Source organism: Sebastes umbrosus, chromosome 10, assembly GCF_015220745.1.
Source record: "Sebastes umbrosus isolate fSebUmb1 chromosome 10, fSebUmb1.pri, whole genome shotgun sequence".
Classification (NCBI taxonomy): Eukaryota; Metazoa; Chordata; class Actinopteri; order Perciformes; family Sebastidae; genus Sebastes; species Sebastes umbrosus.
The window spans coordinates 3821514-3836414 of NC_051278.1; the positions used below are offsets into that span (position 1 = coordinate 3821514).

At 42.2% G+C, this 14901-nt stretch overlaps 1 protein-coding gene across 3 annotated transcripts in view; it reads left to right on the forward strand.

The window, feature by feature from the left end:
- gfra1a (gdnf family receptor alpha 1a) overlaps nucleotides 1-14901 on the forward strand; it is a 124759-nt gene that overhangs the window by 12578 nt on the left and 97280 nt on the right. For 2 of the 3 annotated variants that reach the window (XM_037783033.1, XM_037783032.1), the window contains exon 4: nucleotides 13790-13945. The exons of the other annotated variant lie outside the window; for it this stretch is intronic. In XM_037783033.1, coding sequence (XP_037638961.1) covers nucleotides 13790-13945 — 156 coding nt within the window. The remainder of the gene's footprint in view (nucleotides 1-13789; nucleotides 13946-14901) is intronic. 3 annotated transcript variants of the gene reach the window in all.

Here is a 14901-nt window from a genome sequence, read left to right on the forward strand (position 1 = left end):
GGCGTATTAGGGCTATTATAGGTAAAACAAACATAATTACAGAGCCTGGGGAGGGGGGTAATATGCCAAGAAATAATAGAGAAAGAACATGATAGAAAACATATATATGTATTAGGGCTGTCAGTCGATTAAAATGTTGAATAACAAATTAATCGCACATTTTTTTTTATGTTCAAAATGTACCTTAAAGGGAGATTTGTCAAGTATTTAATACTTTTATCAACATGGGAGTGGGCAAATATGCTGCTTTATGCAAATGTATGTATATATTTATTACTGTAAATCAAATTAACAACACAAAACAATGACAGATATTGTCCAGAAACCCTCACAGGTACTGCATTTAGCATAAAACAATATGCTCAAATCATAACATGGCAAACTGCAGCCCAACAGGCAACAACAGCTGTCAGTGTGTCAGTGTGCTGACTTGACTTTGACTTGCCCCAAACTGCATGTGATTATCATAAAGTGGGCATGTCTGTAAAGGGGAGACTCGTGGGTACCCAGAGAACCCATTTACATTCACACATCTGGAGGTCAGAGGTCAAGGGACCCCTTTGAAAATGGACATGACAGTTTTTCCTCGCTAAAATGTACAATGCATTACCAATGGATTCCTTAGGTTTTTGTAGTTTCATGTGATGCCAGTATCTTCACTCTAGCTTTAAAACTGAGCCCGCTACAATCTACAAATCGCAAGTTGCGTTAATGCGTTAAAGAAATTAGTGGCATTAAAACAAATTTGCGTTATCGCGTCAACTTTGACAGCCCTAATATGTATCTTTCAGGACCTTCGCCTCGCACAGAGGCCATTTTTATCATAATAACCCTGCTGTAGGAGCAACGAAATTCAGACGGCGGCTGGCGTATTTTTCCAAATTTTTTACTAGTACATTTTTTAAATTTATAATCTTGTAAATTTGTGATTTTTTTTCTCATAAATTTGCCACTTTAATCTCAGAGAATATCCATGTTTTTTCTCATATATATACGACTTTAATCTTGGAAGTTTTTCTCTGAATATTAACCCCCTCCCCCGGCTCTGTAAGTAGTTTAATTGTTTTACCTACAATGGTCCTAATATGGCGTCGTAGAAATATAACCGCTCAATAAAAAATAAATATTTGAGAAAGATAAATATGCAAATTCAGGTCTTGTTTTGCACAGAACTTTATATTGGAGGGAGGAGTGATATTAGTGTACAAGGGCCAATTTATTTGCTTTTCTCATGACCTTTTTCTTTTCTTTTTTTTTTAGATAATTTGTTTTGCATTTTCAAGCCTTTATTGATACGACAGTGAACAGTTTAGAAAGGGAGAGTGAGAGAGAGGGGGCGAGGTCGGAGGTCGGATTCGAACCCTCATTGTCTTTCGATAAGAGGTCTCAGTACATTTCCTCTGACCATACATACCTTCAATTTCATGCTGAAAGATGAAATATTAATGCAAACTTTTATTCTAGTTCATATGCGGAACGCTCTCAAGTCCTCAGACTTCTGATCCGAGTAAGCGGTCTGTGGTCGGGCCCCTATTTCAGGAGGCTCTCATGTTTGTCTCAGTGCGACTCAGTGATCCCAGGCTATAGGAACAATAGGCAGCCACCATGATCCTGTAATTCCATAATCGACCCCCACGTCTCTGGCTGAAGGGACTAATCTCTAGTGACACCCATACGTACAGCGCACAGATGCACAGACGCTCAAACACACACTGCTGTAGCCTGAACACCTGTTCCCATGAAACGCCCATAGGCGTCAGTCTGATTTCATTAGAGAGACGAGATGTAGGGCGTCATGTTGGCCCCACAACATTTACTGTATGTGCAGCTAAAGCGGATATAATGTGCATTGTCTTTGCTGAATTATGAAAACCATTAAAGAATAATTAAGATTTAAACAAAGGGCCATTTCATTACGGTAAAGACAAGGCTCTCAGAGCTCATGTATAAATGATATAACACATGTTGGATACAAGACGTTATAGAAAGCTTTAATAATGAACTGTAAAAATATAACATTCAAGCTAGTAGACGCACTCAACACAGCAGTTCCACTGGGTTGATTTAGCTAATTATTTTCAGATCTTTACTGGCGGCAGAGTGCCGTTACCGCTGGGGTTCAGTCCAGTGAAGGCCACTTCAAAAATAAGTGAAAAAACTATGAATACAAGGCGTTTTTTCTTGTAATTAGTAAAAAAAATCTGCCAATGGAACAAATGAAAATTCGCTTGGTAAGATTTCTTGAAATAAGGTGTTATATTTAGGTCCTTCAAGATAAAAAGAGATCTTGAAATCAGCTGGAAAAAACAATTTTGAGCTACATTTCACTGATGGAAGAGTTGTGTTTCATAATGAGCCTTTAATGCTCTAAAGTAGCATTGTTTCACTTAACAAGATATTCAAGATGCATTGTCTAAAAACACTGAAATGTCACTTGTTAGGCAATTGTGTCTTATATTAAGTGTTATGAGATATTTTAACAAGTAATTAGACAAGTATACTTGTGTTTTTGGTAAGGGTAATTTCCCCTGCAGTGATAATGATTAACTCAGCAGCTCAATATGCGGTATGTTTGCAACTTTTTAAAAGAAAAATAATTAAATACTTTTTTATTGTTAAATGCAGAACACAGAGGGGGAATGAGGCGTGAAGTGTTTTCAGCTGAGACGCTTTGGTTTCATCCGGTTGCTATGATACAGAAGTAAAAATGTCGGTACTGGCTCTGATGAAGAGAAAGCTGAAGCACGTAGAGAGAGAGGACGGACCCGTCGGTCTATGTGTGTTAACTTCTCCTCTGTTGTTGTTGTTGTTGTTCAGCACTTGTAGCTACATGTAGGATGTGACAGTTTGTCATTGTGGAGTTTTACCCAAAGATGAACATTTTTCAACTCTCGGCGACCAGAAAAAAACACCAAACGTGTGGCACTAAGCGCAGAATAGACGCTCAGCTCTTCGTCACGCTACTGACGTTTGTAGAAAAGTGTAAAAATGCGGCGCTCACATTGCAAAGAGTTTAAGAGTTCAAGAGTTCACCCCCTGCAATAGTGCAGTGAACTGCGACAGTAACTAGCCTGTGGTAGTTAATTCATCAGTAGTGCTTTTAGAGAAGAAAACAGAAATACTGCGGCTTGAAAACTTGCTGCACAGTCCTTTAAAAAGTCCTGTTAAAGTGTTATTTTGATTTATCAGGCATGTTTAGAAAGAATCATGTCGGTGTCGGCAGCCTACAAAAAGTAATGTAATTGGTATATATTCCACGAAATCAATTCATATTTAATCCACGTAATCGTGTACCAGGGAGTATAAAGAGCGACAAACGCCGCGTAGGGAGGAGGTCGGGCTGGATGGGTGGGTCTAAAAACACCAGGAGACCGCTGTTCATGTCCCATGTGAAACCAGAAGTCAACGTTGATTTATTTGTCACGTAGGCTCCTGTCCGTACTTAAGTAACGCCAGTAACGAGCGGAAATTGCCATGTGTTGCTGGACATTCGTAGGAAAACAAACGAAAATGAGGAATAACTTTTCATAAGATATCATACTAGCCGTTGTATGAGGATACGTTGCCTCTGGACGTGATGTCAGCACTGTAACGCCTTTAAGGACTCGCCACATAGGGTCCCACGTGACTTGAAAAGCAATATAGGTCGAATGCCATCTTGTCCGTCCTGATCAGCGTATCTTTGCTGCCTGGAAGTGTAGCAGCACCAACAACACTGCCTCCTTCTTCTCCTCCTGTAAACTGATGTGATGATTCAATAGACGACGCAGGAGTGGATAGCTTCCACTAGCGTTCCTTCTAGTGGCGAAGTGATGACAGCTTTAAATGTGGAACCTGTGAACGTGAACTGCACACGGGGAATATTTTAAACTTATTCAACACATCAGTTGTGGTGGCAGTAAATATTCACTGTGTTTGAGGATTAAAACCAAGTATATGCACTGTTTCTTTTTCACAATTTCCATTTTTAATTCAGGCTGTTGATTGCTCTTTTGTTCAGTTTCTTTATCTTTTTCTCTCGATCTCTATTTAGCAGCTCTACCTGTTGTGATGTCTCTGTTTGAGTTCATTAAAGGGCTCAGTGAGCTCTTCTGCAGCCTGTGGAACCAGTGAACCCACTGCTTCCCTTTTAGTGGTTTCACTTTACATGGAGCACATAGACAACATGCATGACATACATAAACCGGTAAAACATGCAAAGCAAAATCTGCACAGATTTTCCTCATTGCACGTGTTGCATTTTCAGTATTGCGTTTCATTGTACTTAGAGAGATGCTAACTTTTTAAATCAGGTACTCATCCCGCTGAGCAGAAAAACAATAATTTTCCAACGCGCCGCATGAGTTCATATAAGCTTAGAGGAAGCAGGAAGCAGAGAGCAGAGTTTAGATGAAATGGCTGCCTCGCTCTTCACCAGTTGCCCGTGTTTATGAGTCAGCGATCCATGCAGGAGGGAGCAGCACAGAAACAGAGAGCATTATTCTGAGATTCAAGTGGACTTAGAATTACTGCCACACCATTTGGCCCACGCTGCTGGAAAAATCAAAGTGGTGTGGAGAAATGGATGAATACACAGCCCGGGTAGTTTTGTATTACTGTATTCATGAACACTGGCTGTTCCAGGTACCATTCTTCTCTCTTCATCTGCTACTTCTTGTCCTTCCTTCTTTTTTTGAATATCTAGAAAAAGAAAAAAAGCTCTCACCATTTTCATGACCTCTCATTTTTCAGCCCGGTCGTACAAAAAGGTGTGTGAATAACATGATAATGTGCAGGGCGAAAGCGTGTAATAAGAACGCCCTTCTCGCTTTTGGCGTGTCATTTTCACATCATGTAGTCTGTACTGACTGCGATGTAAATGCATTCGCCTAAATATGCTACGCTCAGAGCTAGAAAAAGAGAGAGAGACTGCTGATGGTGGGAGGGGAAGGGAGGTGGATGGGTCCAACAAACACAGGACTTTCAACCACGAGACCAGTGTTTTGTTTTGCATGTTACATTACTGACGTTTGTGACGAGTTTTCCCTACTGATATAACGTTGTTTCCGTACGGATTTTACTTAGTTAACGTACTTATTTTAATCCCAACCATGATGTTTTTCCTAAACCTAAGTGAGTGGTTTTGTTGCCCTCTGCTTGTCAGGGCTCTCAACTAACTTTTTTCACCATCCTCCCGGAACCGTCCCGGATTTAAAATCTTTGTTATTCATTATTCAAAGTGACCTTTAACACAAATCAAATATCAAAAGTGGTTAATTTTTGTTCAGAACTTTATTATTTATCCAAAACTTTTTTTTTTAAAGTAATTTTAGTTTTTTTTGTTATTGTTTATAATTTGCATGTCTGCTTTGATTTTTATGTTAACAATGCAGCTAAGTTAAATTAAAATATTTTTTTGTGTGTAAAAAGTAGCATTTGGTCAAAAAAAACGACCGGCTAGCTGCACGTAGGTAAATAAGTGGTAACATGATTTAAGCTGTTTCAGAGATTTATTATCAGCTCACTCACCGTAAATGCAAACGTCGGCTACTAACTCGCAAGAGTTAACTGTAACATTGCTGTTAACATCAAACAGTCTAACGTTAGTTAACGTGCAGGACGGATTGGGCACTGACAGTGTGCGTGTGTTTGTGCTTATGTTGTCAAGGAGGTTTAATAATAATAATAACATTTTCATCGCTGTTCATCGTAATGTAACAAGTATTTTTCTTTCAACTCTTGTCCCAAAATTAATATTCATCCTCCCCGATCATATTTCTTTCAGCACCTGGACGACAGGACGTCCTTAAGCTCGAGCCTGCTGCGTTTACTGCACGTTCATACACGCTTGTAATATTCATGTTTCTATGAAGTAAAACATGACACTGACACGCTGTTCTCTGGTGGACAGGCGGGTCTTACACACTTTGGCGTGATACCGGGTTGCATCTTTAGAGCCAAAGCACAACTGAGGTATGCTTGACTTAAAACAAATCTGGGAAATGGGTGACTCAAAATATTTTGGCATATTGCCACAAAGATTAAGGTGCATGATCGCACTGTTTGCAGATAAGAGGCCATTTCATTGTGTGAGCCAATTGAGAAAAGTGACACGGACTGTAATCGACAGTCTGGGCAGCAGCCAACAGTGACTTCAGGTAAATACAGCCGCTGTGGTTAAATGACGGGGTGGCGGTGGGTGAAAACGGATAAGGACATCACAGATTCCAGGGTTGCGACCTATGAATAAAGATGAGTTTATACAACTACCATTTCCAGTCTAGCCTGAGGACTGACCTCTTACAGTTGTTTGGCAGTTTTGAAGTGATAATATGGCGTTTGGGTTGGCAGCACTTATCTTAAACCACCGTTTGTTTGTACTTTACAACTTTGCAGTAAACAAGGCAGAACTTTTAAATGTGTCTAAACCCTTTCTCCTCCGTGTCTTTCCCTGTCCTTACATGTCAAGGGCATCAGTAACTTACTTAAATGCAACTAGACAGGTTTTGAGCTATTTATCTCCAACTTGTGCATGTTTCAGATTTCCTATACACGGCTATGCAGTAATCACAAACTGTTCTCTGGCTTGTAATGAATTTCTTTTTCCCCGTCGGTGTGTATTGGTGTCTGCTTGGCTTAAACTCTCTCCTTAAGCTCCGTCCTCCTCCCAGTTGGCTGCTACAGCAGCTCTCTGTATATCACCCACTCACCACTCATAAGCCCCAATACACCAAAGCTCAATATTGTGTCAAGACTTCAAACACATCTTGTCCTCTTCCCTCCTACAACTGAAGTCAACCTTGAAGCGCAGTTGCAGCGATGTGTGCGTGCGTTGCGAGTGTGAAAACATCTGTAAGTGCGTGGCCCGGCTGTCAAAGCCGAGGCAGCGCTTCAAATCCCCGTGTGCTGACACGCAGGGCTGAGAGGCTGTCAGCACCACTCAACCACTGGCTGCAGAGGAAGTCACTCTCATTATGAGCTGCCAATGTTTCGAGATAACCGCTATCTCTTTCCCCGCTTGTGTTCGTGTGTGTATGCCTGCATCTGTGTGTTTATGTGAGAGCGAGATAGAGTCAGGGAGGGAATGCAGAGGGAGCTAGAAACATAATTTATTGTGCTGTATCTGTTGAAGAGAGAGAGAGAGAGAGAGAGAGAGAGAGAGAGAGAGAGAGAGAGAGAGAGAGAGAGAGAGAGAGAGAGAGAGAGAGAGAGAGAGAGAGAGAATCCCGTCTGTTCTCTTAACTTTATTTTTCTGCCTTTATTTATCCAGAGTTGGTTGACTGAACACACTTGCTCCTTTTTTGTGCTTCACGCTGATTCAGTCAGATGCATTTATAGCTGGGAGTTGCTCCGGATATAAACAGACCTACACTGTTTGGCACCAAGCAGATTTACTTTACAGAAGTTGTTGAAGGAGGGGGCGTTTCAGCCTTTAGCCCCGTGATGTACCAAATGTGATGCACCGGATCGGGATTGGCACTGATCCTGACCTTATTAAACAGATCAGGGATTGGCCAGACATGATCAGTCCTTCCAGACCTTAAAGGGTAACTTTGGTATTTTTTTCAACCTGGACCCTATTTCCCCATGTGTTTGTGTCTAAATGACTAATGGGGACAGCACTTTTAAATTGGTCCTGTATGGAGGGAGAACGCTGTAACCAGCAGCTGCTAAACGAGCTGCGAGGGAAATTGCGCAGCGTGACGTCCACTAAAAGTGCTTGTTTTTTACGCTGACAGGCTCAGATGGTTATTATAAATGTTTCACAACATTATGGAAGAACCCTACAGAGAAATAAAACCTTTTACTTACCTTTCTCTTGATCCGCTCTGTTTGTTATTGTGTACAAGTCCCGCTCAAGGAGAAGTCTCGTTGTGAAATCTGAATATCCGTATACTCTGGCTCAAATAAATAGGAATTCAAAGACCTCATCCACATTGTTGAAATCATCTAAATACTCAGCAACGACATTGAAAGTCTTTTAGATCACACTAAGCCCTTTCCACCATGGATGTATTCCACTGTTCTACCGTTGTCTTCCGGCAACACGTCACCTCGCCAGATTTCAGAACGAGACTTCTCCTTGAACGAGACTCTTTTCATAATGTCAGACATTTACAATAACAATCAGAGCCCGTCATGGCAGAAACAAGCACTTTTAGTGGATGTAAAGGACGGTGCCAGCTGAGCAGCTGCCGTCCACAGCGCTCTCCTTCAATCCTGGACCAATTTCAGAAAGTGTTGTTGCTATTAATCAGTTGGACACAAAACAAATGGGAGAATAGGGTCTGGGTTGGAAAATACCAAAGTTACCTTTTAAGATTGTTAAATCCTACAAAGATACCCTGCACAACTGATGGTTTACACCAACATACAGATGATTTACAGACAGTAAAGAGCACACATTGAAGGCAGCAGGTACACTCTGATTATTAGAGATGTGCTTTCAGGCAAACTCCAAATCTTACTCTCAAGGGACAGTAACGTCTCAGTAAGAAAGTAGTTCTTGCTCACAGCACACCAGACTATTTTCCTATTTTCTCACCATTTTTGCTAAGTTGTAGTCATTATTATTTCTCCCATCACCACTTAAGTCTCAAGACAGCTCACTTCTGGGAACAAGCAGCTGATGAAGTCACGAGTTTCCTGGTTTGGTGTTGTAGTCATGCACCTCACCGTGACATCACCAACGCACTTATAAACCCTTTTGCATCATTTTCCAGAAAGCTACTCCCTCACCTTCGTTAGCTAAATGACTCAGTTCCCTGAAGACAATGTCATCTCATTTAAAAGAGATGCTTTGCTTTTGTCTGCATGTCAATCACAGAACGGATCTCAGTCTAATCTGACTCACAGAAACTTTAACTTAGATTGGATGTCGGATTTTTCCAAACAGCTTTCAACGATGCTAGCAGTCTAAGAAATGTCTGTCTGTCGGTCCAACACTTCAGTCCAGATTGGAATATCTCCACAGATATTGCCACTGCTTTTGGTACAGACATTCCCAGTCTCCTGAGGATTAATTATGATGACTTTGGGGATCCCTTGACATTTTACTCTATAGCGCAACCAGTTTTTAGTTTTTTGGGTTATCTGTCCGCCCGGTCCGTTATTGTGAAAGCGATATCTCAGGAACGCCTTGAGTGAATTTCTTCCAATTTGGCAAAAACACCCCCTTGGACACGAGGATGAACTGATTCAATTTTGATGGTGAAAGGTCACTGTAACCTCACATTTTGGGCCATAACTCAAGAATTCATGTGCACCGCGGCCTTGTCATTAAAGCTCAAATGCAGCTTAGTCTAAGTAGAGAAGAAGCCGGTGAAAGGGGGCAGCTAAGTTGTTTTTTAACTCTTGAAGTTGTCTGTAGTACACTGACATGACAGGTTTCTGGTACGCATCCTTGTGCTGCATCCATCCATCCATCATGCGAGTCCTCATCTGCAGTATGTCGTCTGCTTGCATTAGAAAGACTAACTGTCCCGATAGATCTCCTCGTCCCGTCCCGTCCCCTGCACTGGAGTTTGTTTTGTTAAAGACTCCCAAATCCACTGCCGACATCACCGTCCCTGTGCCCTGTCTCCTATGAAGCCTAATCAATACGGCGCTGTGTTAGATTGGAAACTTGAGGCTGTGTCTACAAGAATCTATTGATTTCTCTCTCTCCCCCCCCGCCCACCCGTTCCCTCCTTCTTTTCCGCCCAAGCTCTTCCGTTCAGGCCGGGATCAAAAGCTTCATCCTTCAGCGAGGTCTGAGGTGTACGGTTCCAGACGGAGCTTTGCTCCCGTGTTCTGGGAGGAAGACGAGGCCTGCTGGGGATTCGTGTTTTCACTGACCTTGTCTCATCTCTGTACAGTTGATTTTTAGCACGACGTGTGCAGTAATGTGAACTACAGGCAGAGATACCCAGATATGCATGGGTGTGTTTTAGTTAAATATAGATAGATTGAAGTTGTTTTGGAGGAAAGGCAAGGCTTAAGGAAAATCCCTCCACATTGTGGAATACAGATTATTCTGATTCAGTGGTAGCTGTCAGCTTGCATTGTAAGATGTACTGTATTATGCAGCAAGGACTGAACCTAGTTCAGATTTAATCCAGATCCCGAAGGCAAGGTCAAGAGCACACCTCTACATCCCATGTGTCACTGACTGTACAACTCTTTATTTGGATATTTCCTCATTGCCTTTTAAAAATCCTCCGTCTCCATGCAGCTACATGTCAGCTGGCCACTTAATTCACCTCACTGTTTCAGAAATGACTGATCCAGCTGGGGGTCATTGGCAGAATAATTCTAACAGCAGCCATATCATCAGGTTGCCAGTCCAATCACTGGCTGGCGCGCCGTGGGCCAAGAAAATCATTTAGTTAAAGGCGACCAGATTTGAGTCCCTCTGAGAGGCCTTTGATTGGATGTGAAGTGGAGGGGTGATTCATCATAGTTAATAAATGCGGTTGACAGCTCGAATCAGCGGGAGGGAGCATGTGCCAGGTCTGACTCCCGCCGCTGCTTTATACTGCATGCAAATATGGACAATTAACTTTTCACATACACAGTTGTAGACACCTACGCAGACACTGTTATACACAAATACGTGTCCACACGCGGTCAGGAGAGACTCGCAGGAAAAGAATGAATATACATTAGAGACATAACAGTCAAATCCTCTTTCATGGGGTTTCTTTTTTTCATTTCTTTTATGCAGTGTAAACCTGGGCAGAATGAAACTGGTTATTTCTAATCTAGACATCGAAACAACCAAATGTAGCTCAGTAACGCTCCAAATGTACGCTACATTTTGGCGAGGAAAAACTGTCATGGCCATTTTCAAAAGGGTCACCTTGACCTCTGACCTCCAGATGTGTGAATGTAAATGGGTTCTATGGGTACCCACGAGTCTCCCCTTTACAGACATGCCCACTTTATGATAATCACATGCAGTTTGGGGCAAGTCATAGTCAAGTCAGCACACTGACACACTGACAGCTGTTGTTGCCTGTTGGGCTGCAGTTTGCCATGTTATGATTGGAGCATATTGTTTTATGCTAAATGCAGTACCTGTGAGGGTTTCTGGACAATATCTGTCATTGTTTTGTGTTGTTAATTGGTTTCCAGTAATAAATATGTACATACATTTGCATAAAGCTGATTAATTTGTGATTAATCATGATTAACTATGGACAATACTGGGATTAATCGCAATTAAATATTTGAATTGATTGACCGCCTTAGTAACTATTCTTTCAGCAGTGTTTCAGTGACTATAATGCAACATTTAATTAAGACCTTTTTCACATTTAAATCTAGTCATTTAAACGTGCAGTGTGTAGGATCTGGCGGTTTCTAGCGGAACTACGATGGCCGACGCAAAAACGTGAATGTCCCTCTCCAGAGCCAGTGTTTGGTTCCGTATGTAGATATAAACGGCTCATTCTATGGTTACGAAAACACAACGATTCTTATTTTCACTACTTATTATACTGTAATACTTTTGACCAAATTTTGCCCAGTTTTAACAAGGATGTGTAGCCATCTTTTGACCTGAAAACCACCAAATCAATGCTTCCACTGCGTTAAAGTTCTGCCTCAGCCTGTTACATTTTACATGCTTAAATCTTTTGAATGCATTTAAACGTGGCAAATAACTACATCAGAATCGACAGTGAAGAGACCATTTGCTTCAGTACAGTGTAGTTAATTACGACGTGCTATAATCACGTTGTCTCGGCCGGCTGAGGCGTGACTGACCGCTGGCAGGTGCGCCAAAGCCGCGGCCTTGTGTTAAGCCGCCGCTCTAAGCCCTCAGCTGCACCCAGTCAACTCGCAGGATTAACTCGCCTCGGCTCCGGCCATCAGGGCTTTCACTTGTGCCGTTGTGTCTTAATAGAATTTCATCCTTTACCAAAGGAAGCCGGGCTGGTCTGAGCTATACTGTTTCAGTCTGTTACAGAAGTGGATTTGTAAAGTTATGCTTCTTCCACTGCTTAAAATGGTTGAAATGTCTCAGACAGTTTCACTGGTTGACCTCTTTTGCCCGAGTCTCGTTGTCCCACAACAGAGACGGTATTAGCATAGAAGTAGTAGTTCTGCAATAGTTATTTTTTCTTTGTCTTTATGAAGGAAGCGTATGTAGCAACACACTCTACAAGCCAAGGCTGTTAATTCAGCGCATGTGGTGAATTTACTCATGCATGTGGTTAAAAAACTGTCCCAACAATGCGCTGCCATGTAGCGTGGTGTTTTTGTCACATCTGGTTGTTTCTGATGCAACGCAAAACACTTAACTTGCAGAGTCGTAAAAGCTAAGGCTTTGTTTTTATGACCATATGAAATGAATAAATAACTAAAAATAAATGTGTTTTCAGGACTTAGTTTTATATACTTGCTCCATTGGGTCTTAGTTTATTGTGATTGCTTGGGCAACTAGCCTGCATTTCTTGATTATGTAGGGATGTGGTAGTTATTACGTGTGTCATTAACCCTCTGAGACCCGCGATCCTTGTGGTCATCAGCTTCTCCGCGGTCTGGCCAGCTTCCTTCTTCATGTGTTTTCAGGAAAATGTAAGCACCTCTTTTCCAGGGAATCTATTGCTCTTTCTACAGAACTTTCTTGCTTCCTTAGTAGTACATTTTCTTTTCCTTCTCAGCACACTTTGAAGGTCCCTACTGGTCGATTGGAGTTTCCGCTCCATCCCCCCGTGTTCATGTTTATCAGCAAGCCACAGTGCGTCTGATTAAAGCAGCATCTCTAACTAACAAACGCCTCTCTTTGGAGAATAATAGCTTTACCCCTTTTTTCTCTGCCTTCTCCCTTTGTGCCTCTTCTTTTGATCACAGCGCAGCAGCATCCCTGAAAAGCAAACACGACCTTTTTACACGCACGCAACCCGCAGCCGAGAGCGCACACGCACCCACACGTGTGCGAGAACGCGAGCACCCGCTGGCACCGCAAAAAAAACCCACACGCACACATGCACAAACAGCATCCAGCTGAGCTCTTGTTCCGTGCCAGTCTTTGCTCTCAGAGATGTTAAATGAGGGCATTGATACATAAATTTGCATTTGTTTCATCCACAACCATCCACAAATCCTCCTAACTAAAAATCTATAACTGCGTGCCCCCAATTTGCCAGGCAGCTTCAGATGCTTCTATTCTGGGCTTGTTTTCATGTGAGGCTAGCGTGACTGTTCAATCGATTTGGTTGTGTGTACACTCTCTTCACACATAAGTGGGCTAAACAGCGATCTCTCACCACCGGTTGTGCAGTTTGTCAATGGGTAATCTAGGTAAACACCACCCAAACTGTTCTGTTGTTGCGGCTGGGCTTCTCTGATGTGGAAAGATGCCAGTTGTGGAGCGATGATCCTGTGATTTCCTTGATTGACACTTATATACTTTATATATTTAATACAAGATCTTAGAGCTTCTTCTTCCAGTGTCTGCTGCAGATAAGAACTATACTCCCTCAGCGATGTTACCGGCTCCTCTTTCCTTCTTCTCTTCCTTGGCACACTAAACTGGTCTTATTCCTTTTTTGAACCTCAGGCCTCCTCACACACCTTGCCCCCGTGTGCCCCTTGTGCTTTTTACCTTACCTGGAAGAACACCCAGAATGTGACTTCTGCCCGTCAGCTGAATGATCTGAATGCTCTCTTTCCGGTTCTTGTTTGACCTTTTCCCCCTTTTGACCTGTGAGTATCCCCTTTTTTTATCATTTGGAGTCTTGACCTCCCTGTGACCTTTGTGAACCCTGCTGCCCCCACTGATGGCTGTTGGTTGGTGGTCCTGAATGAAGCGCATCTCTTGCAGAGGGTGGGGAACCTTGGAGCAGCTCCGCCACTTCGGCTCCAGGCAGGAGGGGCGCCCAGGGCAGAGAGTCCGCTCTGGGCCGAGGGAGCCCCTCCTCCACGGACCTTCAGGATCCCAGTAGAAACAGGAGAGCTCATCCCAATTGGGCCATACTGGGTAACGAAATAGAGCTGTGTCTGTGTGTGTTTGATCGTGCATGATTGTTTTCTTGAGCGAATACAGATTGCATGTCAGATTTCATCTGCAGCTGAACTTGTTCTTTGACTACACACCTGCAGCTGGTTTTCTTTAGTAGGAGCAAAAAGTTGCACAATTACTGGACACATATCACAAACAGCTGGTTGGTGATTTATCTACCATCTCAAGAGGTTGCAGATTTCAAAACAAACAACTGATGCTCGTTCCTGTTGCTTCAGAGTGGCGTCTCAAACGTACTGTATCAGTACTCTGTCATAATGTATGTTTTTTGGCTTTCAGAGTAATTTATATCACATGTAGAAACCGCTGAATTTGAGCATGAGAACACACTCTGGTTTGCTGGTAGGCTAATTTTGTTTTTGCAGGATTTTCCAAGCGTGAACAAACATATATATATAAAATATCATCTGCCTGTTTATACCCACAAAAACACCCTTTTTGGTTGTTTTCTGTAGTTGGTTTTAGGGATGCACATTTTGGATTTTTTTCAGCTGATTCTGATAACTGATAATCACCTGCTTCTCATGGCCGATAACACAACCAATAATTCCACATTTTTGTATTTTAAAAAGAAGTTCATAACCTGTAGTTTATACTTGAGGGTAAAGAAGGCTAAGATGCAGTGAGCAAAGATGGATGATTTAATATCCTGCACCTCTGATCTAACGAAATCTAACTGACATCACTATTGTTAACACAACAAAAACAGATCAGGCTCGTCAAATGTTCAGTTTCTTTTAAATTTAATCAAAAAACTTGTATTGCAAATTGCAATTGTGTTGTCTTCCTCTGAAACTGTGACAAACATCCACACCGGTGACAACATGTTTGGCTCTTTAGTCAGCGTGCTGCGCTTGTTGTTGTTGTTCTTCTTCTCTGTGTTTATTCGGCCACCTACTGTCGATGGTGCTCGT